The sequence below is a fragment of the Desmodus rotundus genome, chromosome 8, assembly GCF_022682495.2.
Source record: "Desmodus rotundus isolate HL8 chromosome 8, HLdesRot8A.1, whole genome shotgun sequence".
NCBI lineage: Eukaryota > Metazoa > Chordata > Mammalia > Chiroptera > Phyllostomidae > Desmodus > Desmodus rotundus.
The window spans coordinates 27,019,954-27,046,483 of NC_071394.1; the positions used below are offsets into that span (position 1 = coordinate 27,019,954).

The 26,530-nt window shown below is 40.0% G+C and overlaps 1 protein-coding gene across 1 annotated transcript in view; it reads right to left on the reverse strand.

Annotated features, from left to right (window-relative positions):
- Positions 1-9,655: 9,655 nt before the first annotated feature.
- Positions 9,656-26,530, reverse strand: part of SPAG1 (sperm associated antigen 1) — a 48,025-nt gene continuing 31,150 nt past the window's right edge. Inside the window, exons 13-19 of the mRNA XM_053930005.1 lie at positions 26,208-26,360; positions 23,478-23,644; positions 20,674-20,806; positions 18,712-18,838; positions 12,425-12,589; positions 10,908-11,276; positions 9,656-10,800 (exon numbers count right to left, since the gene is read on the reverse strand). Coding sequence (XP_053785980.1) covers positions 10,669-10,800; positions 10,908-11,276; positions 12,425-12,589; positions 18,712-18,838; positions 20,674-20,806; positions 23,478-23,644; positions 26,208-26,360 — 1,246 coding nt within the window. The 3' untranslated portion in view covers positions 9,656-10,668. The remainder of the gene's footprint in view (positions 10,801-10,907; positions 11,277-12,424; positions 12,590-18,711; positions 18,839-20,673; positions 20,807-23,477; positions 23,645-26,207; positions 26,361-26,530) is intronic.

Sequence of the window (26,530 nt, forward strand, 5' to 3'; positions counted from 1 at the left end):
TTAAAAGTAAAAAGATCGTAAAAGACTATTCAAGAGATTCTACTCTGGCAACATTAGATTTTTTAAATATATTTTATTGATTATGCTATTAGAGTTGTGCCAATTTTTTCCCCTTTGACCCCTCCACCCAGTACCCTCCATTCCCTTTGGCAGTACCCCCCCTTAATTCATGTCCATGGGTCATGAATATAAGTTCTTCAGCTACTCCATTTCCTATACTGTTCTTAACATCCTCCTGTCTATTCTGTTCCTACCAATTTGTACTTCTTAATCCCTTCACCTTTCCAGCCATTTCCTCCTTCCCCCTCCCAACTGATAACCCTCCAGATGATCTCCATATCTATGATTCTGCTTTGCTTTCCTTGTTTGCTTAGTATGTTTTTTAGATTCAGTTGTTGATAGTTGTGAATTTACTGCCACTTAAATGTTCATAGTTTTGATCTTCTTTTTCTTAAGCCCCTTTAACATTTCATTTTATAATGCAATGGTGATGATGAACTCCTTTAGCTTTACCTTGCCCGGGAAGTACTTTATCTGCCCTTCAATTCTAAATGATAGCTTTGCTGGATAGAGTAATCTAGGTTGTAAGTCCTTGCATTTCATCACTTTGAATATTTCTTGCCAGTCTCCCTTCTAGCCTACAAAGTTTCTTTTGAGAAATCAGCTGACATTCATATGGGAACTCCTTTGTAGGTGACTATCTGCTTTTCTCTTGCTCCTTTCAAGATTCTCTCTATATCTTTTTATTTTTAACTTCTTTTAAAAAATTTTATGTATTTATTTTTAGACAGGGGAAAGCAGGGAGAAAGAGAGGGAGAGAAACATCAATGTCTGGTTGCCTTTTGTGGACCCCCAACTAAGGCCCAGGCCTACAACCCAGGAATATGCCCTGACTGGGAATTGAACCTGTGACCCTTTGGTTCAAAGGCCAGCACTCAATCCACTGAGCCACACCAGCCAGGACTGTCTATATCTTTACCCTTTGGCATTTATTTTTAATGCACTTTATTGATTATGCTATTACAGTTGTCCCATTTTTTCTCCCCTTTATTCCCCTCTGCCCTGTACCCCGCTCCCACCATCATTCCCCTACCTTAGTTCATGTCAATGGGTTGTATGTACAAGTTCTTTGGCTTCTCCATTTCCCATACTATTCTTAACCTCCCCCTGTCTATTTAGTACCTCCATTTATGCTTCTTATTCCCTGGACCTTTTCCACTATTCTCCCCGCCCCCTCACCCCCCACTGATAACATCCTCCATGTGATATCTATTTCTGTGAATCTGTTCCTTTTCTAGTTGTTTTCTTCGTTGTTTTTTTTTTTTTTTTAGGTTCAGTCCTTGATAGTTGTGAATTTGTTGTCATTTTACTGTTCGAATTTTTCATCATCTCCTTTTTCTTTGATAAGTCCCTTTAACATTTCATATAATAATGACTTGGTGATATGAACTCCTTTAATTTTACCTTATCTGGGAAGCACTTTCTGCCCTTCCATTCTAAATGAAAGCTTTGCTGGATAGAGCCATCTTGGATGTAGGTCCTTGCCTTTCATGACTTGGAATGCTGCTTTCCAGCCCCTTCTTGTCTGTAAGGTTTCTTTTGAGAAATCAGCTGACAGTCTTATGGGCACTCCTTTATAGGTAACTGTCCCCTTTTCTCTTGCTGCTTTTAAGATTCTCTCCTTATCTTTCATCTTGGATAATGTAATTATGATGTGCCTTGGTGTGTGCTTCCTTGGGTCCACCTTCTTTGGGACTCTGAGCTTCCTGGACTTCTTGGAAGTCTATTTCCTTTGCCAGATTAGGGAAGTTCTCCTTCATAATGTATTCAAGTAAGTGTTCATTTCTTGCTCTTCCTCTTCTTCTGGCACCCCTATGACTCAGATGTTGGAATGTTTAAAATTGTCCCAGAGATTCCTAAGCCTCTCACCATTTTTTTTTTGAATTCTTGTTTCTTCATTCTGATCTGGTTGGATGTTTATTTCTTCCTTCTGGTCCAAACCATTGGTTTGAGTCCTGGCTTCCTTCCCTTCACTGTTGGTTCCCCATGCATTTTCCTTTATTTCACTTTTCATAGCCTTCACTTCTTCCTCTATTTTGCAATCATACTCATCCATTTCTGTGAGCATCCTGATTATCAGTGCTTTGAACTGTTCATCTGATAGGCTGCCTATCTCTTTATCGCCTAGTTGTATTTTTTCTGGAGCTTTGATCTGTTCTTTCACTTGGGCCATATTTTTGTATCTTGGCGTGCCTGTTATGTAGTAAGGGGCAGAGCCTTAGGTATTCGCCAAGGCGGGGCAACCCTCGTCGCTGTGTTGTGACGCTGTATGTGGGGGAGGGGTCTGAGAGGGAACTGTGCCACTTGCTCATTTGTCGGCAACTTTCAGTCACTTCTGCCACTACCCACCAGCAAATTGGGCCCTTCTGGTGCTGATTCCCAGGTAAGTGGTTTTGTGTGCATTGTAGGACCCTGTGGGTCTCTCCAAGGAACTCCCCTGTGAAGCTGGGAGTTTCTCCCACCACTGCAACCCCCACAGGTTTTTTCAGTCAGAGGTTTTGGGTGTTTATTTCCCCGTGCTGGAACCCTGGGTTGCTCGGCCTGTCTCGCTCCCCAGTTTTTCCTCCCGGCTTACCTGCACACAGATGTGGGCCTGCCCACTCCTCTAGCTGTCTCATCTGGTCCCCCCCACCGCCGCCTTGCCGCGAGTCCTCTCCGCCCCAGCTGTCCCATCGCCATCCCTCCTGCGGGTCTGGATAAATGTTTCTTTAACTCCTTGGTTGTCCGACTTCCATGCAGTTTGATTTTCTGGCAGATCTGGTGGTTTTTTGTTTTTAAATTTGTTGTTGTCCTTTTTGTGTGAGGAAGCAAAGTGTTTCTACTTCACCTCCATCTTGGCTGTCTGGAGCAACATTTTATTTTTAAGTAAACTTTATTTGGAATATTTTTAGACTTACAAAAAAGTTGCAAAGATAGTTCAGAGGCTTCCCATACACACTTTACCCATATATTATTTTTTGCCATAGGAAAGCACTATTGTCAAATGTATCTCATTATATATTTCAGACCTTGTAGTCATGGGGAAGGACTCCCCTACTTCTAAATTGTACTTAGAGTCTCCCAGGTTTATTGTGAGGTTTAAAGTTTTTTTACATTTGCCTTTATCTGTTTTGAATTTATGTTTAGTATAATATGGAGGCCCAATCTTATTTTCTTCCCAATGGAAAGCTGTTTGTTAAATAATATACCCTTTTCCCATTGATCTGAACACTGCCCTTATACTGCATTCCTAAATTCCTGTTAAAAAGTCTGCTGGGACTCCTGTTTTGATTCCATTGAACCTATAGATCAATTTCGGGAAAAGTGGCATCCTAACAGTATTGAGTCTTCTGATCCATATATACACAGTGTTCTATCCATTTATGTAACTTCTTACAATAGTGCCTTACAGTTTTCAGTGTAGACATCTTTTTTAAAAATCTCCATTTCTAAGTACTCCCCCCTTATCCATGGTTTCACTTTCTGCAGTCAACCACAGCCCAAAAATATTAAATGGAAAATTCTAGAAATAAACAATTCATAAGTTTTAACTTGTGCACTCTTCTGAGGAGCTCTGTTCTGCCTGGGACCTGAATCATCCCGTTGCTGAGCATATCCACACTGTATGTGCCATCTGCCTGTTGGTCACTTAGTAACTCTCCCAAGTTACCAGATTGCCAAGGCAGTGCAGTGCCTGTATTTAAGTGACCCTTATTTTACTTAATAATGGTCCCAGAGCGCAAGAGTAGTGATGCTGGCAATTCAGATATGCTAAAGAAAAGCTGTAAAGTGTGTGTGTGTAGGAAAAAACGATATGTAAGGTTCATACTATCTGTGGTTTCAGGCATCCATGGGGTCTTAGAACATATGCCCTGCAGATAAGGTGGGAATACTGCATATAGAAATACAGCTGATTTTTGTAGACTGGTCTTGAATCCTACAAACTTGTTCCAATAGCTTTTGGATAGATTCTATAGGATTTTCTACATAGACAAGTATGTCTGCAAATAAAAACGGTTTTACTTCTTTCCAATCTTGATACCTTTGGGAACTTCTTTTCCTTATTGTACTGTGGATGCAAATTCAGCACAATGTTAAGTGGAGTGGTAAGAGTAGGCATCCTTACTCACCTTGTTTCCAGTCAGCCTGGAGGTATTTAGTCTTTCATTCATCCTCACTTTTTATTTCTGGTAAATTCTTCACAGGCATGAAGGGGTGGCCTTTTTTAACTGATCAGGGGAGCCCAGGGTGTGCCTCTAAGTTATTGTCTGCCTTGGGTGATTTGTTTTTTCCTCAATTTTTAAAACTGAGATATAGTTCATTATTATAAGATTCACCCTTTTTGAAGTGTAAAATTCAGTAGTTTTTAGTATATGCATAAGGTTATACAGCTGTCACGACTATCGAACTCCAGACCATTTTGACCACCCCCCAAATAAACACTACCCATTCGCAGTCAGTTCCCATTCCGCTGGCAGCCGCTAATCTGCTTTGGGTAGATTTGTCCATTCTGGACAATTCATAGACATGGAATCATAGAATATGTGGCCTTTTGTGTCCGGCTTTTTTCACTTAATGATTTCAACATTCATCTAGGAGTAGCATAATTAGGGGTAGCATAATTCAATAATACTCTATTCCATTTTATGGCTGGATAATATTCTCTTACAAGGGTATACCACATTTTTATTTATTCATTCATTAGTTGATAGACATTTCAGTTTTCACATTTTGGGCCATTATAAACGATGCTGCTATGAACATTTGTGTACAAGTTTTGTGTGAACACATGTTCTCAGTTTTCTTGTGTATAATACTAGGAGCAGAATTGTTGGGTCGTGTGGTACCCCTAACTTTTGGGGGAACCGCCAAAGTGCCAAACTAAAGAAGGTACACCATTTTACATTCATATCAGTAATGTGGCTTATAGTTTCTTCTTTGCCAACATTTGTTATTGTCTTTGTTATCATATCTATCCCAGTGAAATATTTTCCCTTGTTTTAATACAAATATAAATTAGAATTGAAATTGTGTATGTTAAAATAATCCTCCCAACCACTGCTTGATTATAGCGAGTATTTGGTCCTATTTTACAGGTGGGAGACTGTCATAAAAGAGGTCAAGTGGTAGCTAGTAAGATTAAATTTTCAGCTATTTTTGGGTTTGACTTAGGTCACTATTGAAACGCTAAAGAAAAATAGAAAGCCCAGTCAATTCGGTCTGCAAATGTCCTGTCTGGTTTCTGCCTGCTTCCCAGTGAAGCATCCTGCAGCGGCCGGGTTTCAGGCTGCTTCCAGGGCATTGTGACACTGGAATTCTACAGGAAAGCAACCAGTCCTGCTGAGCTCTGACTTCTCACACCCCCAAGTCTATTTAAAAACCTGGCTTAGACTTCGCCTCTTCCTGAAAATGTTCTTGATTTACTCTACTTGGACCTTTTGATAATTTCAACACCTGAACATTTCACTGATGCTTTTTCTTCCCAACTAGAGTATCTTGTACTTGGTTTTTATTTTGTTTCTTCTAAATCAGTCATATAAACTCATTAAAAGGAGGGGTTATCTTTATTTTTATTGTTGACACTATTACAAATGCCCCCATTTCCCATCCCCTTTGCCCACCTCCACCCTGTCTGTCCCTGTACCCCTTCCCTCTGGCCATTACCACACTGTTGTCTGTGTCTATGGGTTATGCATGTACTGTACATTGCCATGTATAATGTGTACTTTTTGCCCAAAATTTTGAGGGGAAAAAATAAGGGTGCACATTATACATGGGTAGTATTAATTGTGTCTATATAAATGTTTTTAATTCTTTTATATGTTTTTTAATTGAAAGTGTACTGTAGAAAGCAATTATATCTATATGCAAAACATAAATAAATAATTGAATTCAAAAATTAAAATGAAAGATTTTTTTCTTGCAAGTTTGGGCCAAAAATGTGGGTGCGCATTATACACAGCAAAATATGGTATGTTCTTTGACTAATCCCTTCACCTTCATCCAGTCCCCTCCCGACTCCTGACAGCTGTTGGTCTATTCCATGTGTCCAGGCCTCTGTTTCTATATTGTTCATTAGTTTATTTAGTTCACTTGAGTCCACATATAAGTGAGATCATAGGATATTTGTTTTTCTCTGACTGGAGTATTTCACTTAGCATAATAATCTCCAGGCCCATCCATGCTGCTGCAACAGGTTAAGAGTTCCTTTACTGTGGCCATACAATACTCCATTGTGTGAATGCACCACGGCTTTTTTATCCGCTCATCTACTGATGGGTGTGGGCTGTTTCCAGATATTGACTACTGCACGTATGGCTTTGGATTGGTGTTTCAGGATTCTTAGGGTATATTCCCAGCAGTAGGATCTCTGGGTCAAAAGGCGGTTCCATTTTTAATTTTTTTGAGGAAACTCCAGTTTTCCATAATAGCTGAACAAACTTACATTTCTACCAACAGTGCACAGCATTCCCTTTTCTTCATTCTAACACTTGTCTCTTTTTGGTGACAGTTGCTCAAATGGGTGTGGTGTCTCGTTGCAGTTATGATTAGTGATGTTGAGCATCTTTTCATGTACCTTTTGACCATTTGGATGCCTTCTTTGGGAAAATTTCTGGTTCCTTTGTGCATTTTTAAATCAGATTTGCTGTTACCGAGTGGTGTGAGTTCTTTATATATTTTGGATATTAACCCCTTATCTGGTACATGCTTTGCAAATATTTTCTCCCATTCTTTAGGGGGTTTTCCATTTTGCTGCTTTTGCTGTGCAGCAGCCTTACAGTTTGACGTAGTCCCACTTACTAATTTTTGCTTTTGTTGTTTGTGCTTTTGGTGTCATATCCAAAATAATCCTTGCTAAGACCAATGTTGAGGAACTTCTTCCTTGTTTTCTTCTAGAAGTTTTACAGTACCAGGCCTTATGTTTAATTAAGCCTTAGACCTATTTTGAGTTAATTTTTTTGAGTGGAGTAAGATTGGGGGTCCAATTTCATTTTTCTGCATGTGTTTATTCCCATCACCATTTTTTAAAGAGACTATTCTTTACTCATTGGGTGCTGTTGGCTCCCTGTTGAATATTAACCTCATGTGTAGTGATTTAATTCTGGGTTCTCTACTCTCTGCCATTTTATGTGCCTATTTTTCTGCCATACCATACAGTTTTGATTACTGTGGCTTTGTAGTAGTTTGAAATCAGGGAGTGTGATGCCTCCAGCTTTGCTCTTCTTTCTCATGATTGCTTTGGCTATTTGGGGTCTTTTGTGGTTTCATGCAAATTTTAGGACTTTCCTATTTCTGTGAAAAATGCCTTTGGAATTTTGATAGAGATTGCATTGAATATATAAATGGCTTTGGGTAGTATGGACATTTTAACAATACCTCCAATCCACATGCACAAAATACCTTTTCATTTGTTTTGTCTTTGATTTCTTTCAACAAAGTCTTGTAGTTTTCATTGTATAGATCGTTCACTGTTAAATTTATTCCTGGGTACTTTGTTTTTGATGCCATTATGAATGGGATGGTTCTATTTTTTTTAAGATTTTATTTTTTAGATGGGGGGAAGGGAGGGAGAAAGAGAGGGAGAGAAACACTGATGTGCAAGAAACATTGATCAGCTGCCCTTCACATGCCCAGCTGGGACCTGGCCCACAGCCCAGGCATGTGCCCCAACCAGGAATCGAACCAGCCAACTTTTGGTTTGCAGGATGACACTCAGCCCACTGAGCCACACCAGTCAGGGCAGGATAGTTCTATTTCTTTTCCAGGTGTTTCACCATTGGTATATAGAAATATAACTAATTCTGATACATTGATTTTATATCCCACAACTTTACTGAATTTGTTGATTAGTCCAACAGTTTTATTGTCATCTTTGGGATTTTCTGTAGACCTCAGATCATGCAGACTTTCTCATTTTTTCTTCTGACCGTATTACTTCAAAATTCCTATCCTCTAGGTTATTGTCTTCCATCTGCTCTACTCTAATACAGATGCTCCCTGTTCTGTTCTTAATCTCACTCACTGACTTCTTCAGCTCCAGTTTGTCTGGTTCTTTTATATGATTTTGGTCATATATCTTCTTAATGTCATTGAACTATCTTGAGTAGTCTCCTCTATAAGCAGGGAATATGTCCTAAGACTCCCAGTAGATGACTGAAGCTGCAGGTGTCAAACCCTAAACATAATGGTTTTTCTTCTTATGTAAGCTACCTATAATGAACTGGGCACAGTAGGAGACTAACAAGTAAAACAATTACAACAATATACTGTAATCCAGTTACATGAGTGGCTTTGGGACCATTATTAAGTAAAATAAGGGTAACTTGAACACAAACACGGCAATACTGCAACATTGCTAAAGGCAATCTGGTAAGTATACAGCGTGGCTGCCGTGGATGCAGGGATGATGCACACCCCAGGCAGGACGGACAGGGCGGGCACAAGATTTCATCACGCTACTCAGAACTGTGCGCAATGTAAAACATCAATTGTTTATTTCTGGGGCTTTCCATTTAACACTTTATACTTGAAGCAGCAAAAAGCAAAACTGTGGGTGGGGGAATACTGTATTCTAAATTCTTTTTCAGCTACATTGCAGCATTCTGTGGCTTTTAGCTTGGTTGTTGGAGAATTATCTTTCAGGGGTAACATTTTCTTGATTTTTCATGTTCGTTGTACTTTTGTGTTGCTGTTGTCACATTTGAGGTACCAGGCATATCCTTAAATCTTTATTGGTTGCCTTCGGATGGGACACTGATTGTGAGTGTTCCTGTTGCTGTATCACGGTTTCCCTAGTTTTGAGTGGGAAGACTTGTTTCTTTCATAGCTCCCTCTTGTGGCAGGACACTTTATCTTTCGTATCTTTTCTTGTAAGTCGCTGGGCTGCCTGCTGGAAACCTCTTTTTTTCCCAGAAAGCGGTGCTATGTCTCCAGTTTGTGGTTTCTCTCTTGCCCACAGATCCTGGTCCATTTTTCTGAGAGCACTCTGATGATTAGACCTACTATTGCTACCGCACTCAGGAACATGTACAAGGATCTGACCACAGTGGAAGGGGGCTGGGGATGTGGGTTTGGCATTTGGGGTATCGGGGGTACCCACAGACCTGGTGGGGAGAGTGAGAGGGATACTCCAGAGGCTTGTGGGCAGATTTCCCGGTGATGTCCTGAAGTAGTCAGAAGGAACCAGGTTCCTTTAATGTGCTTTGATATTCTTATCTATTTCTTTTACCTTCTCTTCCCTCCCTTCAGTGATGCAAGTGCCGCCTCAGTACTCTGAGAGAGAACTGAGTATGCTGGAGAGAAATGGACTTCTCTGGTCACGTCCCACACAACTAGGATAGTCAGGGACTCACTCACTGCTTTCTGCCATCTCTCCTCTAAAGGTACTGACACAGTCCATCGTTCACTTTTACAAACATTTAATAGCATTAAGAAGGAGAAAACTATTTTGTTTGCTCGAATTAAATACGATTACAGTTGATTTTCACTTATGAACAAAGAAGAGTTTAAAAGAAAAAAATGGCATACTTTCAAAGGTACCATTTACCCACAATGATATTCAAAATATTCTACAATTATAAAAAAATTAGATAATAATGAAAATAATAAACATTTCATCTTTCATCTTCATTTCTAAAGAATAAGAAAATGCTCCAGAAAAAGAGAATTGACTAAAGACTGTGGGAATAAATTTGATGGTATACTGATAGGAACCCAAATGTTTTATTTTAAGAAATACCTTTTCTCTAACTCAGTTACAAAAGAGCTTCAATATGATGAGTTCTTTAACTTTCCCTTTTATATTAAGGGAATAAATATGCTCATGCTTAAAACAGGCATAAATAAAGGGGGAAGAAGGCATCTGAATACTTGGGAAAATATGGATGTGACAATTCAAACAGAAATAAAGGCTTAGTTTGCTTTTATGTATGTTGTTTTGTTATTACTTATATAAGCAATTTATAAGGGGAAGTGGCTTTTCAAAAGTCTAGTAAAAAGTGGTAGAAATTTTCGGCAATTTTTGTTCTTAGTTATTAGGCAATGCTTCCATATTAGAAAAAATAAGTTCCTCTTACAGCTCTAAACTGATCATCACAGTTTATTTAATAACCATTTCATATTGTGGGTTTAAGTGCTGCCTTTTGTCTTAGCAGACTATAACACACAAGTAGTATAAAGTGGGATTTACTTATGTTAGCAGGAAATACAGGTGGTGTAGTAACCACTGTTAATGATTTTCACTTTTAAAAATTCATTTTAAAGGAATACATTTCTGTCGAACTTAAGTGGACTCCTTCAAAGTCCAAAGAAATGTAATTTAACTCAAATTTTTAACAAGTTATTAAAAGACAATGTATAATATAAATTAAAATGTATTTTAATAAGTTCCAAATATACTTATGAAATATAAAGATGTTAGCTCTGGTACATAAGAAAATATTTACAACTAATAAAAAGCAGACGGTAGACTATACATGTTCTATGTATAAAAATAAGTAAAATATTTATAGTCCGGACCCAGGGATCTTTTCCAAGCAAGGTTTTCGCTGTGCAACTGCATTACAGGACCATCTCACCAGCATTACCAGAGCCCACCCGGCATGGAAGAAGCCTAACAGTAACTGGGATTTAAAGCTCATACTGCCTTTTCAGGGCCTGTACGTCTTCTAAAGTGAAATGTCTGTCTGGGGTGGCTGAGAGGTCATCAAAAAGCTGTTCAATGTGCTCCTTTTGGCCCTTGCTAATTAGTGTCAACACCATCTGGAAGAAAGAGGAAAATTGCATTAACGTAAAACATTAACATTTTAAAGTTATAGAAAGCCTGAAAAGAAATCAATCTCGTTTAATAAAGATACTTTGCCGCTTACCTTAAACCTCTCTGCTTTACTCAGATATAAAAGATGCTGATAGACCAGTGAGGGATCTTTATCAAGAAGATCATTTTTCAGAGACTGAATGAGGAAGAAAAATATATCCCCTTCCAGTTTGTTACTCAACAATGCTGGCAAATCTTTCGGTTCAGTGATGGCTAAAAGGTGTGCGCAGGCCTCTCCATCGTTCCTGGTACTGATAGCGTTTATAACCTGGCCAAATTCATAGGCGTTGTTAGGCTTGGTGATGGGTAGTTTTTCACGGTATCCCGGTGGCCCGAGGGTGGTGTCGCCCTTGTCCAAAGCATGGTGGCCGGTGCTCACCTCCTCGGAGGGCCCTTCCAGCTCGTCACAGCCATCACTCACCTTCATGGGGAAAAACAGCACTGTGACACACGCAACAGCCACCGCACACGTCCCACGCTACATTTACTAGAACGGAAGGGACGGAAAACGCAAGTACACTGTATTTTCGTCAAGTTCTAAGTGAAAATGTATAGTTTGTAATAAACCATGACATCTACTTTTTTTAGGAAGAGAAGTTTTACGGTATTAGTATTCATAAAAAGGTATTTTTTAGGTTTCGAATATTTTTAACACTGAAAATTAAAATTGTTATTTTTATAGTTTTCCATGAATAAAGCTGCTATATAAAAGACCTTTAACAACTTTATCTCTTTATCATAACTTTTACATTTACTTATTTATTTACATTTAATAGAGAAATAAACTTACATTTTTCAATTCTCTGAAAACAGTTTTTTATAACTTTTACATTTATTTCTTTACATTTAATAGAGAAGTAAACTTGTATTTTTCAATCCTCTGGAAGCAGTTTTTCTTCCTTGTTAGAGGAAAACACTTCCTAGTCTCTCACATTTTAGCTTCTTACTCTCAGTAGAAATGTAATATGATCAATGAGATGATGATTAGTATTCATGAACACGGAAGCATTGGTGACCGACACGCTTCACGGAAGTGAAGCAGAAAGCTCCAGCACAAGACACTGAGTTTTCTGAAACCACAAGGGCAGGTTTGAAGCCGGGGTGGTCCAAGATCTGTGAGGAAGCCAGCCTTGTTTCAGAGTGCTAAAGGGTCTGAAGCAAACTGGAAAATCTCTATGGGTGTGGCTTGCAGGGCCACTGAAACAAAATCAGTCCTGTCAGGATTTTCCAGGTTTACCCAGAAGCAAAGCTCCATCTCCCAGAGCAATCTGGGGTGGAAGCAATACAAAACACAGGCAAGCTAGGGAGGGGGAGGGACAGGGCAAAGAAGAGAAGAACCTAGTGCAGACAGACTCCTGGTACCATCCATGGACCCAACTGGGAAAATACGAGGGCTAATTATCGTGGCAAAGGAAATGTTTGTCTTTATAACTGGTTAAAATTTCTTCACTAAGCATCAGAATAAAAACACAAAATTAAAAAAAAATTTGTAGAACTCATAGGAATGACCTTAGAATCCATCATATGATCCGCCAAAAAGTACTTTGAAAGATAATCAAATACAAATACCTCTTGAATCTCAATTTTCCTTCTCTCCTTCTCTTTGTTGAATGATACTGTTTTATCCTTCACATTAAGGAATCTGGTTACCTCTTCCAGTTCCATCTTTGCCTCAACAATATTTGAGTCTAGTAGGAGAACTTTATTGAGATCATTCATACTTTTCTCATAATCCTGGAAGGAGAAAGGCAGAGAGAATAATTGTCATAGATGACAGGAGAGGGGGCACAGGTTAGCCAAGTGGGAGTGAGAACACTGAGCTGAGCAGGACACGGGGCAGCAGTGGGTTCCCCTTAGTACCACGAATAGGCAGTTGGCTTTGAGGTAACACTTGGGCTCAAATATTGTAACCCATACACAGCACACATCCTCTACAAAAGACAGAACACAGAATCTGGACTTAGAAGATGCTAGCTAAATTCTGTGACCCCATGACCTTCACAGTGCCTAACACATGGTGGGCGCTGGCTGTCTGCTACGTAAATGAAATGATGAATGCCCTACTAGCCGTGAAACTCGAACGAGATCCCACTTAACCTTTCTGAGCTTCAGTTTTTCTTATCTTTAAAGTAAGAATAACAGAAGTTTTTCTATTCTAGTTTTCATGGGGCTGTACCAAGTAATACATGAATTAAAATAATAGGAGTGGCTTAAACCTATAAAGAGCTATACAGTATTAGTTGTTACCATATTACCTTGTTCCATAAGACCCTTCAAAGTTTTATACTGTTCAACAGGCTAGAGTTGACATTCTTCCATAGAGTCAGACAATACTTTGGAGAGGTCAAGAAGAAAGAAAAGAAATCCAAGCTTGACAAAACACAGCACTGATTCCGGTAGCAGAGACATAAACCACAAAATCAGCCCCTTGTGACAGGCCATATTCTAGAACTACGGACTAGACCGATGTTTTGATTAAACTGAAATGAATTCTGTGAGGAGGCAAAGCATTCCAACGATGAGTAACCTCTATAAGTATTCATGACCTACCAGTAACAGCAGACACTGGAGGCTGAGGCAGGGGACAGATAAGCCAGGGTTCTGTGACAAGCCGGAAGGACTAGCTGTAACGCCACATCCCTTCCCCTCCACCCAGCAACACACCAGAACAAGGACGATGGAGCAATGAGTTTAAACTCATAACCTTAAATCTTCTCTAATTAGTAAAAAAGAAAAGGCAAACTATTTACAAACTGTAGTACATTAAGTAGTATGAGTAGCAAATCTCTGCATAGCACTGTGTCACAACAGCACAATGGGAACCCATGACAAAAAAAACGAACGGCATTGCATCTCCACCCTAAGTGTTCTAGGCGGGGGCCATGCTAAAAGGCAAGGAAGCAGGGCAGCAGGGCAAGTGGAGAGAGCAATAATAGCCAATTCTTCCCATTCTCTGCCCTTTGCAAGTATTATTATTTTACCCTCACAACAGCCCTCTAAATACTAATTTCTGTTGTCCGCATTTTAAAGATAAGAAACTGAGGCATAGAAAGATAATCTTTAAGATGAGCAAGGCAGCCAGGCCAGAGGTGAAGTGTAATATGGCTGTGGAGCTGAAGTAAGAGGCCTGAAAATAGGGATTTGTGAGCTACATCCTTGCAAATGGAAGTCCAACACCACAAGCGTCAATATGATTTTTTTCCATTTATTCCAGAAAAGTCTGTGATTGAAGAGCAATCTGTCTGGTTGAAGGAGACTAGAGAATACAGGAAATACACTTTGATAAGTATTAAAACAGAGGCAGGCAAGTGAGACAAGAGGGCAGGACAGCAGGCTGGGTAGGGACAACATCAAGTGGGGAGGCAGTGGAAGACGAGGGGGCCAGTCTGCAGATCACACAGAGTGGTCAGGCAAGGTCCGTTCACCTGCCAGGTGGCCACAACCACATCTGTGTGCCAGGAACTGGAACACCGTGGGAGGAAGAACAGCTGTGGGCCCGGCCAGAATGGAAGCATACATCTTATGAAAGGAAACAATAAAAAGCAAGTAAACAAATGGATAAATGAGTATGGAGTGTCATTAATGCAATTAGGACAACCAAAGGTTGAGATGGACCCCAATGAGTGGGACGGGATCTCCCTTTCATACAGCTGCCAGAGAACACAAGGCCTGAAGAGGAACCGGCTGTGCAGAGTGGAAGGAGGAAGAAAGATTAGACAAAGGGAAAAGTGTGGCTGTGGCAGGAAAAAGGACATGGACATTAAAAGTTACTATTGACCTCATTAGGCCTTAAAAAAAATGATGAAGTGTAATTGCAAGGGTTTGTGATAACATCTACTATTAATAGATGTGCTTAAACTCTAATCACAATAATTATTTTATTAGATCTTACTCATTTTCAGGTCTTGGTCTTGTAGCATCCTTAATTGGCTGTAAAACCCATAAGGGAGGAATTGTGTCCTATTCACCTCTATGCTTCCGAAACCTAGACGTAAGAGGCACTCACCCAAAGAAACACAACAACAGTAAAATGTTCAGTTATCTCCTCTTGTGAAGAAGAGTTGTATATGAAGGAATGCTCTGTATTTTTCAAAATGGCACACAGGAAAAAAATTAAAGCCAGTTAGAGAACAAACAGAAGATCCAAGAAAGCAGCGTGTTCCACTGGCAGCTTGAGGCTGGGCACCTGCCACTGTGGGCCCTTGTGACACTTCCTCATGTCCGTCACCTGAGGAAGCAGGCCCAGGCGTGAGTGATGCAAGTATAAACAGCTGTAGCCTTTGCAGATCCTGCAATTAAACTCACTTGGCACATATCTCAAATGACAGGTACATAAATCCAGCTGTAAGAAGTCAAACCAGAAAAACAAGATGCCAGCCTCATACTTTAGTGGGATAGGATTGCTCAAATTTAAGATTATCTTTCTGCATTATAATACAGTTTCTAGAATTCACTCCACGGAAGTATAAAACTCGGGTCTTTCATTAGGTACGTCATCTTTCAGTTAGTCACGTAAACAAGTTCAAAGAGTCAGGCAGCCAGAATGAAGTAAACCTGCTGGAAGAGTTGAACAAGTATAAACTTGTGAGTCATGCAGATCTGCCATCATGCACCGAAATCCATTAAGCTCAATACAAGTTGAATTAATTTTGCCCTGGCCAGGTGGCTGGGGTGGTTGGAGCATCATCGTACACACCAAAAAAGGTTGCAGGTTCAATTCCTGGTCAGGGCACATACCTAGGTTGTGGATTCTATCCCCAGTCAGGGCGTGTATGGAAGGCAGTTGATCCATGTTTTTCTCTCACACTGATGTCTCTCTGTCTCTCTCTCTCTCTCTGTCTCTCTGTCTCTCTCTCTCAACCTTCCTCTCTCTAAAATCAATAGACATATCCTAGGTGAGGATTTTTTAAAAAATATATTGTTAAAATGTCCACACTACCTAAAGCAATCTATAGACCCAATGTAATCCCTATTAAACTTTCAAAGGCATTTTTCACAGAAATATGAAAATCCTAAAACCCGTATGGAACCACAAAATATCCCAAATAGCCAAAGCAATCTTGAAAAAGAAGAACAAAGCTGGAGGAATCACACTTCCTGATTTCAAACTATATTACAAAGCTACTGCAATCAAACCAGTACAGTACTGGGCACACATATACAGGCACATATCAAAGAATGCAGCCTAGAAATAAACCGTCACATATACGGTGGGTTAACTTACAACAAAGGAGTAAGAATTCTCCTTGGTGAAAGGACAGTCTCTTCAAGAAATGGTGTTGGGAAAACTGGAAAGCAACATACAAAAAAATGAAACTGGACCACTATCTTACACCATACATAAAAATCAATTCAAAATGGATGAAAGACTTGAATGTAAGACTTGGAACCATAAAACGAAAAGAAAACATAGGCAGTAAGTTCCTGGCAATGATTTCTTTGGATTTGACACCAGAACCAAAGGCAACAAAAGCAAAATAAACAAAGTGGGGCTACATCAAACTAAAAAGTTTCTGTATGGCATAGAAAACCATTAAATGAAAAGGCAACCTACTGAGTGGGAGAAAATATTTGTAAATCATATCTGATAAGTGAGTAATATTCAAAATATATGAAGAACTGAATCACAAGATAACAATCTGATTAAAAAATAGGCAGAGGAACTGAACAGTCGTTTTCCAAAGAAGACATACAGATGGGCAACAGGTATATGAAAAGGTGCTCAACGCCCAACCATCAGGGAAATGAAAATCAAAACCATGAGATATTGCCTCACGCCTGTTAGAATGGCTATTATCAAAAAGACAAAAAAAAAGTGTTGACAAGGATGTGGAGAAAAGAGAGCCCTTGTGCACTGTCGATGAGAATGTAAATTGGTGCACCTAATATGGAAAGCAGTATGAAGGTTCCTCAAAATTAAAAAAAGAGCTACCTTATGACTTAGCAATCCCACCTGTGGGTATATATCCAAAGAAAACAAAAACACTAATTCAAAAAGATATCCCACTGCCATGTTCATTGCAGCATTATTTACAATAGCCAAGACACGGAAACAACCTAAATGTCCATCAATGGAAGAATGGATAAAGAAAATGTGGTATACCCTGGCTGGTGTGGCTCAGTGGACTGAGTGCTGGCCTACGAACCAAAGGGTCACTGGTTAGATTCCCAGTCAGGGCACATGCCTGGGTGACAAGTCAGGTCCCCAGTAGGGGGCATATGCGAGGCAACTACACACTGATGTTTCTTTCCCTGTCTCCCTCCCTCCCATCTTTCTAAAAATAAGTAAATAAAATATTTAAAAAAGGAAAGGAAAAGAAAATGTGGTACATATATGCACTGGAATATTATTCAGCCACAAAAAAGAAGGCAATCCTGCCATTTGTGACAATATGGATGGACCTTGAGGGCATTACGCTAAGTGCAACAAGTCAGAGAAAGACAATTATCATATGACCTCACTTATATGTGGGATCTAACCAAACAAACACACACCTGACTCACAGACACAGAGAAGAGACCGGTGGCCGCCATAGGTGAGGTGGGGTGGGCAATGGGTGAAGACACACACACACCTGACTCACAGACACAGAACAGACCAGTGGCCACCATAGGTGAGGCGGGGTGGGCAATGGGTGAAGACACACACACACCTGACTCACAGACACAGAACAGACCAGTGGCCACCATAGGTGAGGCGGGGTGGGCAATGGGTGAAGACAAACACACACCTGACTCACAGACACAGAACAGACCGGTGGCCACCATAGGTGAGGCGGGGTGGGCAATGGGTGAAGACAAACACACACCTGACTCACAGACACAGAGAAGAGACCGGTGGCCGCCATAGGTGAGGCGGGGTGGGCAATGGGTGAAGGTGCTCAAAAGGCACAGACTTCCAATTATAAAGTAGGTAAGTCATGAGGATGTAATATAGTGGACGGTGACTATAGTTAGCAATACTGTATCTATTAATAATGAGATATATCTGATACTTGCTAAGAGGGTGGATCTTAAAAGTCCTCATCACAAGAAAAAACACTTGTTACTATGTGTGGTGATGGATGCTAACAAGACATAGTGTGGCGATCATTTTGCAACATATACATATAGCAAAGCATTATGTTGTACACCTGAAACTACTATCATATGTCAATTAAAAAAATCTTTGCAGAGAATAAAGATCCAAGGCCTGCACACTTACAATGTGTGAATTTCATTTTATTAGACCTTAGTCAAGTTGATTTTTAAAAAAATGCCATTTCAGAAAAAGTCATTTTGTTTCATATATTCTGATTTTTCCTTGTGGTATTATTTTCTACAAATGTGACCATTCATTCAGCATACACCAAAGTGTAATTATACAATACTTCTTTGAAAGTGTGATTTTTCCTAGAGAAGAATGCCTTCTATAGTCTCATACTGACCGCCAGCCAGTTTAAAGCCCCAGTCACCATGACTTCCCGTCTTCCCCCCTGATGCCTTCCCTCCACCCACACACAACCCTGATCCTTTGCTGGAGAAACCCAATGGCACTGCTGGTGGCCTTGAGTGATTCAGTAAAAAGCATTCCTATCCCTTAAAGTGAGCTTATCATAACTAGCAGCAATCCTTAGGAAAGCAGGAAATAAATCATAATTCTTCAGCTGGTAGGAGTCTTAGAAATTATCTAGCTCCACATTATAATGAGAGGAAATCTGAGGCATATTCCAAGGTTTCGGGACTGGTTAGTGCAGAACTGGGATTACGTCCCCGGGTAATCTCACTCCCACCCCATGATCCCAAATGGATGTTCGTGGACACCGCAGGATTTGGTCACAGCTGAACTTTACATATGAAAATGAAGATTTCCTCACCTTGAGTCCTTTATGAGCAAGAGCTCGTCTATAGTACGCTTTCACGTTCCCGTTATCTATCTGAAGCGCCTGATCACAGTCCTGCTTTGCCTCTTCAAACTGGCACAGCTTCAAGTAACACAGAGCTCTGGTACAACGTAATGGAACTCAGTATTATGAAAGGAAAAGACAGTACACCTATAAATTTAGACAACTAAGAAAAATCAGAAAATAGGTCAATAACTATGTTTCTATACCACAGCTGTTTCTCAACTGAAACCCAACACTTACGTCCAATTATGGCATTTTCTGGCAACACATGTAATTATGGCTCTGGGGACACAACTGCAAACAAAGTACAGCCCCGGCCTCGAGGAACAGACAGAACAATTAAGACACGCAAGCACAATAAAATATCTGCATAGGATGCTCTGGAGAACATGGCTGAGAAGCTCATCAGATCCAGTGGGGCTGAGGAGAGGGGACGAACGGCCAGAAAAGACTTTCTGGAACAAGTGACATTTAAGTTGAAGCCCAGCCTATGAAGTGAGAATTTTCCAAAGCAAAGGCACTGGGGTGAGAGTTCAGAAGTAGAGAGGGGAGAGTGGAGGCCAAGGGCACAGTATGCGCATAGTTCTGCGGTGACAGAGAACGTGATGTTCCTGATGGAGGAAGAGAAGTCATGTGACCGCAGTGCAGGGATGAGGCTGGAAGAGCAGGCAGGCCTGATCGCCAGGGGCCCTGTAAATCATAGCAAGGAAGGTGAGCTGTATGCTGAACCTAACGGGTTTTTAGAGAGGGGCTGACATGTTCGCTGTGTTTGGGAAGATCGCTCTTGCTGCAACTAGGAGAAGGAGAGAAGAAGGAACAAGACTGCCAAGCACAGCACGAAGGGTTTTCTAGATATCAGGCAGAGACGGTGGTCATCCCGAGCAGGGAGGGATGGTGATGGTGGAGAGAAAGGCGCCCACTGAGGAAGGAGGACTTCGAGCTTCTGACACACTCGGAGAGGGAGGCATCACCGGTCAGGAAGGATAACCCGACAGGAGAGCAGAAGGAAGAGGGGAGCTCAGGTCCAAAACTCAGACACAGACTTGGAGGCCATACCTGGAGGTGGTAAATGGGCCTGCAGAGAGAATGAAATGGCCAGAGAGCACAGAGAGCAAAGAAGGGGTCTACACCTTTGGGACCCCAAGAACATCAGAGGGAGAAGAGGAAAGCCAGGCAGGTGAGCTTTCTACACTGCCACCAGTGGGAGGGTGGTCACCAGGGAGCAGCGGCCATTAATGCCCAGTTCCATAGAGGCTGAACAGAAGGGTAGAAAAATAGCTGGTGGAGTTAGTGACAAAGTTTCGGCAAGAAGGTTACCAGAGGAAAACATACAAAGACCAAGCACTGAGAAGTTCAGTTAAAAAGAATTCATCTGAAATAGCTAGAAAAACTCATGCTGAGTTCCTATTCTTCAGGAACTATAACTTATTTTTCCTTGTCACCCCCAACTCTATGGACTCCCTAAAATTCCCCAAATCATCACATTCGAGGTAACTATCTTCTACCAAAATGTGGTAAAGATGGCACCTGAGCGGCATTCTAGAACAACCTGCCCATTCCTACTGCACACTGAAAGATGCCGGGCCCTTCCCTTAGCACTTCAAGAGAAAGGGCACTTATGACAGGCAGCTGTTCCCACTCCTACCGCAGAGGGCAGGGTGCTCCAGCCGCAGTTGCAGCAAGGCCGGCCAGCCAGGCGGGGTTGAGGGAGCAGTTAAAGCCAGAGCCACAGTCTGCAAAATGGGACACCCACACCTTCCAGCTCACCACACCGCTGCCTTCAGTCTCCCCAGAACTCCCATGGCCCCCTCCTCTTAGATAACATGCTATATAAATCTTCAGAGTCGTGGGAAAAACTTTGACAATTAATTTGCCTATTATATTTTTAATTAAAAATATTAACATAAGTATATAGAGTTAAAAAGAACTTGCCTGTTTGTATAAATGGCACACTCCTTATTGCTAATATTTAAGCATTCACTGTATTTACTAAGAGCATCTTTATAGTTTTTGTCTTTTACACATTGATTTCCTTCTTCTTTAAGGATTTTAAACATTTTTTCATCTGTGGAATCCAAAAGATAAAAAAAGAGGAAATATTTATGGAAGCAACTCTATCAAATCTGAAATGCATCTGTAAGGAAATCTGTTGCTGCAGATATTAACCTGACCCCATGCCCTGCAGAACCTCAGTCTAAATGGAACAAAACCTTGTGTACAATTAAAAAGGTAAATTGGCTGTAAGTAAAAGTGATTATATATAATTATGACACTTGAAAATAAAATATAAGTAATTCTATCATTTTATCCATACTGGCATGCCTTTTTTCTGCTACAGATACAAAAACCTAGTGTTTTGTTAAATAATTATTTCATGAAAAACAAACAAGCGAACCCATTAAAGCCTTTAGGGGACATTTGTCCAGTAACCCCCACATTTCTTTGGAAAATCACACTTCCTCCACTTTCTGCTCCTGTGGTTTAAAGCAACACCCACCTCCAGCTCTACCTTTTGGGGTAATCTCTGTTTTTTTAATCAGCACATTATATTCACATTGCCAACATAATCTAGTTTGTCAGGATTGGGCCTATGAGAGGCAGTGAGCTACAAGTAGATTTCTGTGGCAGCATCGGGTAGGGTAATTCTTGCTCTTTCCCATAGAATGAAGGTGAAAGGAGGAGCTATGTTGCCATCATATGAGACGAAGAGAGAGTCTGTCTGAGAAGGGGGCCAGCAGAGCAAGAGAAAAGCCAAGGCAGAGAGCTAACGGAGAATGTCTGAGTCCTAAACCCAGCCGTCCCGGCAGCTACTCTCCCTGTGGACTTCTCCATGGTAGGAACTATTAAGAGTTGGGTTTTGTTATCTGCAATCACAACGTCCCAACTATTACCATCACACATTGTCTTGCAGTGGTCACGGCTGACTCCCTGCTCAGGATCCCTTTTCCTCTCTCAGAGGGTACCTCACAGCTATCTCCCTTCTCCTGGTCAGGCCCTGTGTTCAGGGGAAGCTGAGCCTACTGATCAGGAACACAGGCCTAAGCCAACCAGGACAAGGCATTTCTTCACCAGAGGGATGGCTCAGCCATGGGCATATGACCCATTAGAATAAGTACCAACAGAATTTGAGCTAACAGAACAACAGGATAAAAAAGCTACCACTTTGGGGAAACATATTTCCTCATTCTTAAATTAATGCCACCGAAAGCAATGGTGTTTCTCTCCCTTTGTACATTGATACATGAGGACGTGAAGCCTAAAGGACGTGGCTCCACTGTTGCACCCAAAGCCGGAACCCTGGGAGCCATGCATGACTATAGGGCCCCCCGGGCCTTTCCAGGCACCTGAGACAAAACCATGCCTCACAATTCAAGTCAACAGATTTTCTGTTACTCGCAACCAAAGTTTTCCAACACACATGAAATATTAAAATTTAAAGTTTTAAATCTATGTAGCCACTATATCCTATGAAATAGCTTGATATATTAAAAAAAAATCCTTAACCTAAAATTTAAAATACGCCTTTAAATTCTGTGATCTAAAAATCTTGAGAGATGTACTGATTTATACTATAAACTTGAATGCAAATAATCTTATTTGTCCCTCTGCTCTAATGACATAAAATATTAAGTTTTCATTTTTTATTTCAAATAACAGAATATTTCTGCCTTTTGTTTCAAGTTTCAAAGTAATCGAATGACAGTGTTTCCCCCCTCAATTTGCTAAAAAACTTTCAGTCAGCTTTTCCTCCAACATTTGTAAGCCTTTGATATCCATTCTCACAAATAATACACTATGAACAGAAAAAGCTGATTATACTCGTACTTATGGTTTGCTATCATATACCAACAGTACGGTTAGTACAATATGTGTACTTTGTTAAAAATAGTCACCCTTCATCGGGCAAATGCTTTGCACCAGGCTCCATTAATAATGGACTCCAGAAAACGAGAGACCTCCGTGGCTTCCCCAGGACTGCTACATCATCTAAAAGCCTTGGCAACTGTAACTGAACCACAATAAAAACAAAACAAAGCAAAACGAAACCTTGGCAGACATTCCCTGCATCTTCTTTCCAGACAATGAAGAGGATAAAGGACTAACACTAGCCATTCGGACAACACAGCTCAGGGATCTCAGGGTTTCTGCAAGATGAAGCTCAGCCCAGGAACAGGCAAGGAGTTCCTAAACGGTCAGGAGAAACGAGGTCTCCCTCAACTAGCTTTAAAGCAGAAAACGTGAGTGCTGTCACATTTATTAACCACTCTGCAGAAAGCCAGGAGGTAGATACTATGGTGACACAAATTAAGGCAGAAGGAAGTACCTGCTATTTATGTTGTAGGGTGTCATTTATTTCAAACACATCAGTCTTACTGGTATAGTAGAGAACGATTCACTCCTTAATGCTTCTTATTGTTAATATAGTGCTAACTTAAACTTTATAGAGGCTACTATAATCGTACACAGCCAGCATGTGCTAAGTATTTTACATGCATATCTCCATTTACTCCTGAGACACCACCATGAGACAATTACTCCTATTAACCTTTTTCACATACATGTGGACACTGGAGGTGTGAAGCAAGTTCTTAAGACTCTGTAGTTGGAAAGAGGGAAAACAGGGTCTTAATCCCAGGTGTGACACCTAAATTCGTGCACTTATTCTACTGCTTTACTGTGAAAAAACACATGGCTCAAAATAATGCTCAGAAGAAATGAGTGCAGGCCTCCCCCACCTGGGATGCCCGGATGGTGGTGTCTGCAGGAACCCCCGACTTGGGCTGGGGGCATCTCCGCTGCAGGCCGCCACGCTCGCAACTGTGCAGAAGCTGGCACAGAGGGTATGGGTGACAGCTTCTCCCGCCAGCGTGGTCCATCCAGATCCATTAAAATTCTTGTTATTCTAAAAAGAAAAGGAGTTTTCTCCCTTAATCACGCAATTTGCATTTTATGTTACTGAAGGTCTTAGCAAGAGTTAAGATGTACGCGTACAAATGCTACCCATTTGTGTACTCCCCTGTAGAAAACACACAATCTTGAGCTATTTGCTGTCCCCATAAATTGTCTTTGAAAGGACTTTTGTAAAAAACTATGCAATTTTAGATCCTTTTTATAGCAAAAGAAAAAACTGACATTTCTTTAAAGAAAATTAGTTTAAATTTAAATCAGTTCAGTTTAAACAAAATTAGTTTAAATTTTTTTAATGTATAAAATATTAATTTTTGAAAATGTGAAATATAAAAATAAAATTGAGGAGGCTTAGAAGAAATGTCCCAGATAACATTTAATATAATTACTAATTTGATACTGCATTATTCCTGAGAATACCCAGAAGCCCTTTGGGGATTTATATGCCCAAACTGTACATAAAGACAGGTGTACAAGTCTGGGCTAAAACTGGCTGTCACGTGGAATGTTGCTTTTTCTTAGAACATTTACATGTGATTTAGGTACTCTTGTATTTTTTAATCTCCATAATTATCCACTAATTTTGTTTTCATATGCACAGAGAAGAAAGAATAGGATACTGGAGTCTACTATGAGGGCTCTTATATTAATGACATTTACTAATAGCCATTATAAAATTCAGACTAACATCCCCAATTTTAACTTTCCCATCATTTTAAACATATAAAACACCATACTTATATTTAAAAACGAAACAGAATTATATGTTTGGAATGAATCTGGTTTTAAAAAGGTACTCCTCAAGACTGAAGGTTTACTGGTAACTAGTAGAATACATTCAAGTTAGTTAACTCAGTAATACTTCCAATGTGAAAAATTTTTATATTTACATAGGGACAAATATAATACACATAATTTCCATACAGTTTTGTTAACTGAAATTTCAACAATGGTCGTTGGTTATATTTTAGTATAAAAAAATTAGAAAATAATGTATAACCACGCACAACTGCAAAAGAAAAAGCAGCTTTAGAAAAAAGGAATTTTCAAGCAAACTTGTATTACCAGCAGAGAGGAAGGAAGAAGCAGCTGAAAAGAGATGATGTGTTGCCAGGGAGTAAGTAAGTATATGCAGGGAAATTTAACATATAAGATTCCTGGAGAGGAAGAGAGGAATATGATTAATGGGAGACAGAAACAAAATAAGCACAGGTGTTTAAATTTTTTAAAAAATTGCTGTTGCTTAGATGGAAAAGCAAGCACAGATATGGGATTCATGAAAAGGAATAGTGAAATTTTTAAACTGGATATTTTACAGAAAAAGATATATGGCAATACTAGACAATACCTTCTTATCTTATATAATTATACATTAACAAGAACTATTCAATTAATGAGGCCTTTTTTAAAAGAAATTGATTTGGGAGAGGAAGGGAGAGAGGGGGTGGGGGGGAGAGGGAGAGAGGGGGAGGGGGGAGAGGGAGAGGGGGGGAGAGAGAGAGAGAGAGAGAGAGAGAGAGAGAGAGAGAGAGAGAGAGAGAACACGCCAGTCTGTTGTTGCACCACTTATTTATACATTCATTGGTTGATTCTTGTATGTGACTGGGGATTGAACCTACAACCTTGGCGTATCAGGATGACTCTCTAACCAACTGAGCCATCCAACTAGGGCTAAGGTTCTTGTATCCAACCAGTACTTTCAAATTTCATCTGAAAGCAATTTATAAAGTCTGGAAATTCTTACCTTCCCATTATCACTCAAGAGGTAAATAGTTCATAATATAAATTAGATCCAATTTTTTTGTTATTTCACCATTATATTAAATTGATACTCATCCTAGATGAGTATCTAATTAAAGGGTTTGTAACACAAATATCTATCAGGCTTATGAAGATATGCATTCTCCTGAGGAGAAGCAACATATATTTTTGCACTGATAGATGTGGTACCAATGAACATCTGCAAATCCTGCAGAAGATTCAACATGGTAGTTTCTCTACATTTATTGATCTTGTCCTATAATTAGTACTGAGTTATGACATCACTGAAAACACCTTCACAACCCCAGAGATATCTACAATTACTAAAGTTAAATTGTGCTTTTTGAGCTATACCCTGTGCTTAAAAAAAGAAAGAAAGAAAAAAGAATAGAGTACTCACTGAACAGGAAACAAATATTAGAGGACAACTCAGAATGTATGTTGGGATACTTAGAAATTAAATGAAAGGGCAATGGGCGCACAGTGCAGAGTGCAGGTGATGTTTAATGAGTTGTACACTTGAAACCTGCATGGCTTTGCAAACTAATGTCACCCCAATCAATTCAATTAAATTTTTTTCCCACATCAGCAAAAAAAAGAGAGAGAGAGAGAGAGAAAAAAACAAAAATAAATTAAATTAGAAAGAGAGAACCATTTGGTTTGGATGGAGGCAATCATGAAAAATAAATGAGAACACCCATACACTCTGACATTGTTCTTAAAGGAGGGAAAGAAGAAAATCTAATTCCATTATAAAAGACCTAGACCTCAGAGGTAGCTGCCTCAGATCAGGTTACCTGTTAATACTGTCATTTGCTATCTGGATTCCGCAGTCTATTTGCAACACTGTTTTATAATCCACATAAGCTTTCGGATACTGCTCTAAAATTTCATATGCCATTGCTCGTCGAAGAAGAGGTTTAACTGAGAATGGATGAAGTTCCAGAGCCCTAAAGAAGACAAAAATGTCATATGTCATTTGTTTTGAAAATTACTCTTTAACTTACACTAACTCAATGCATACTATAATACTGGACTCAAATACATACTTACTTGGTGTTTCATCTCGGGGACCTGGCAATATACCAGAGAGGCAAACCCTGAGTAGCAGAGCAATCAA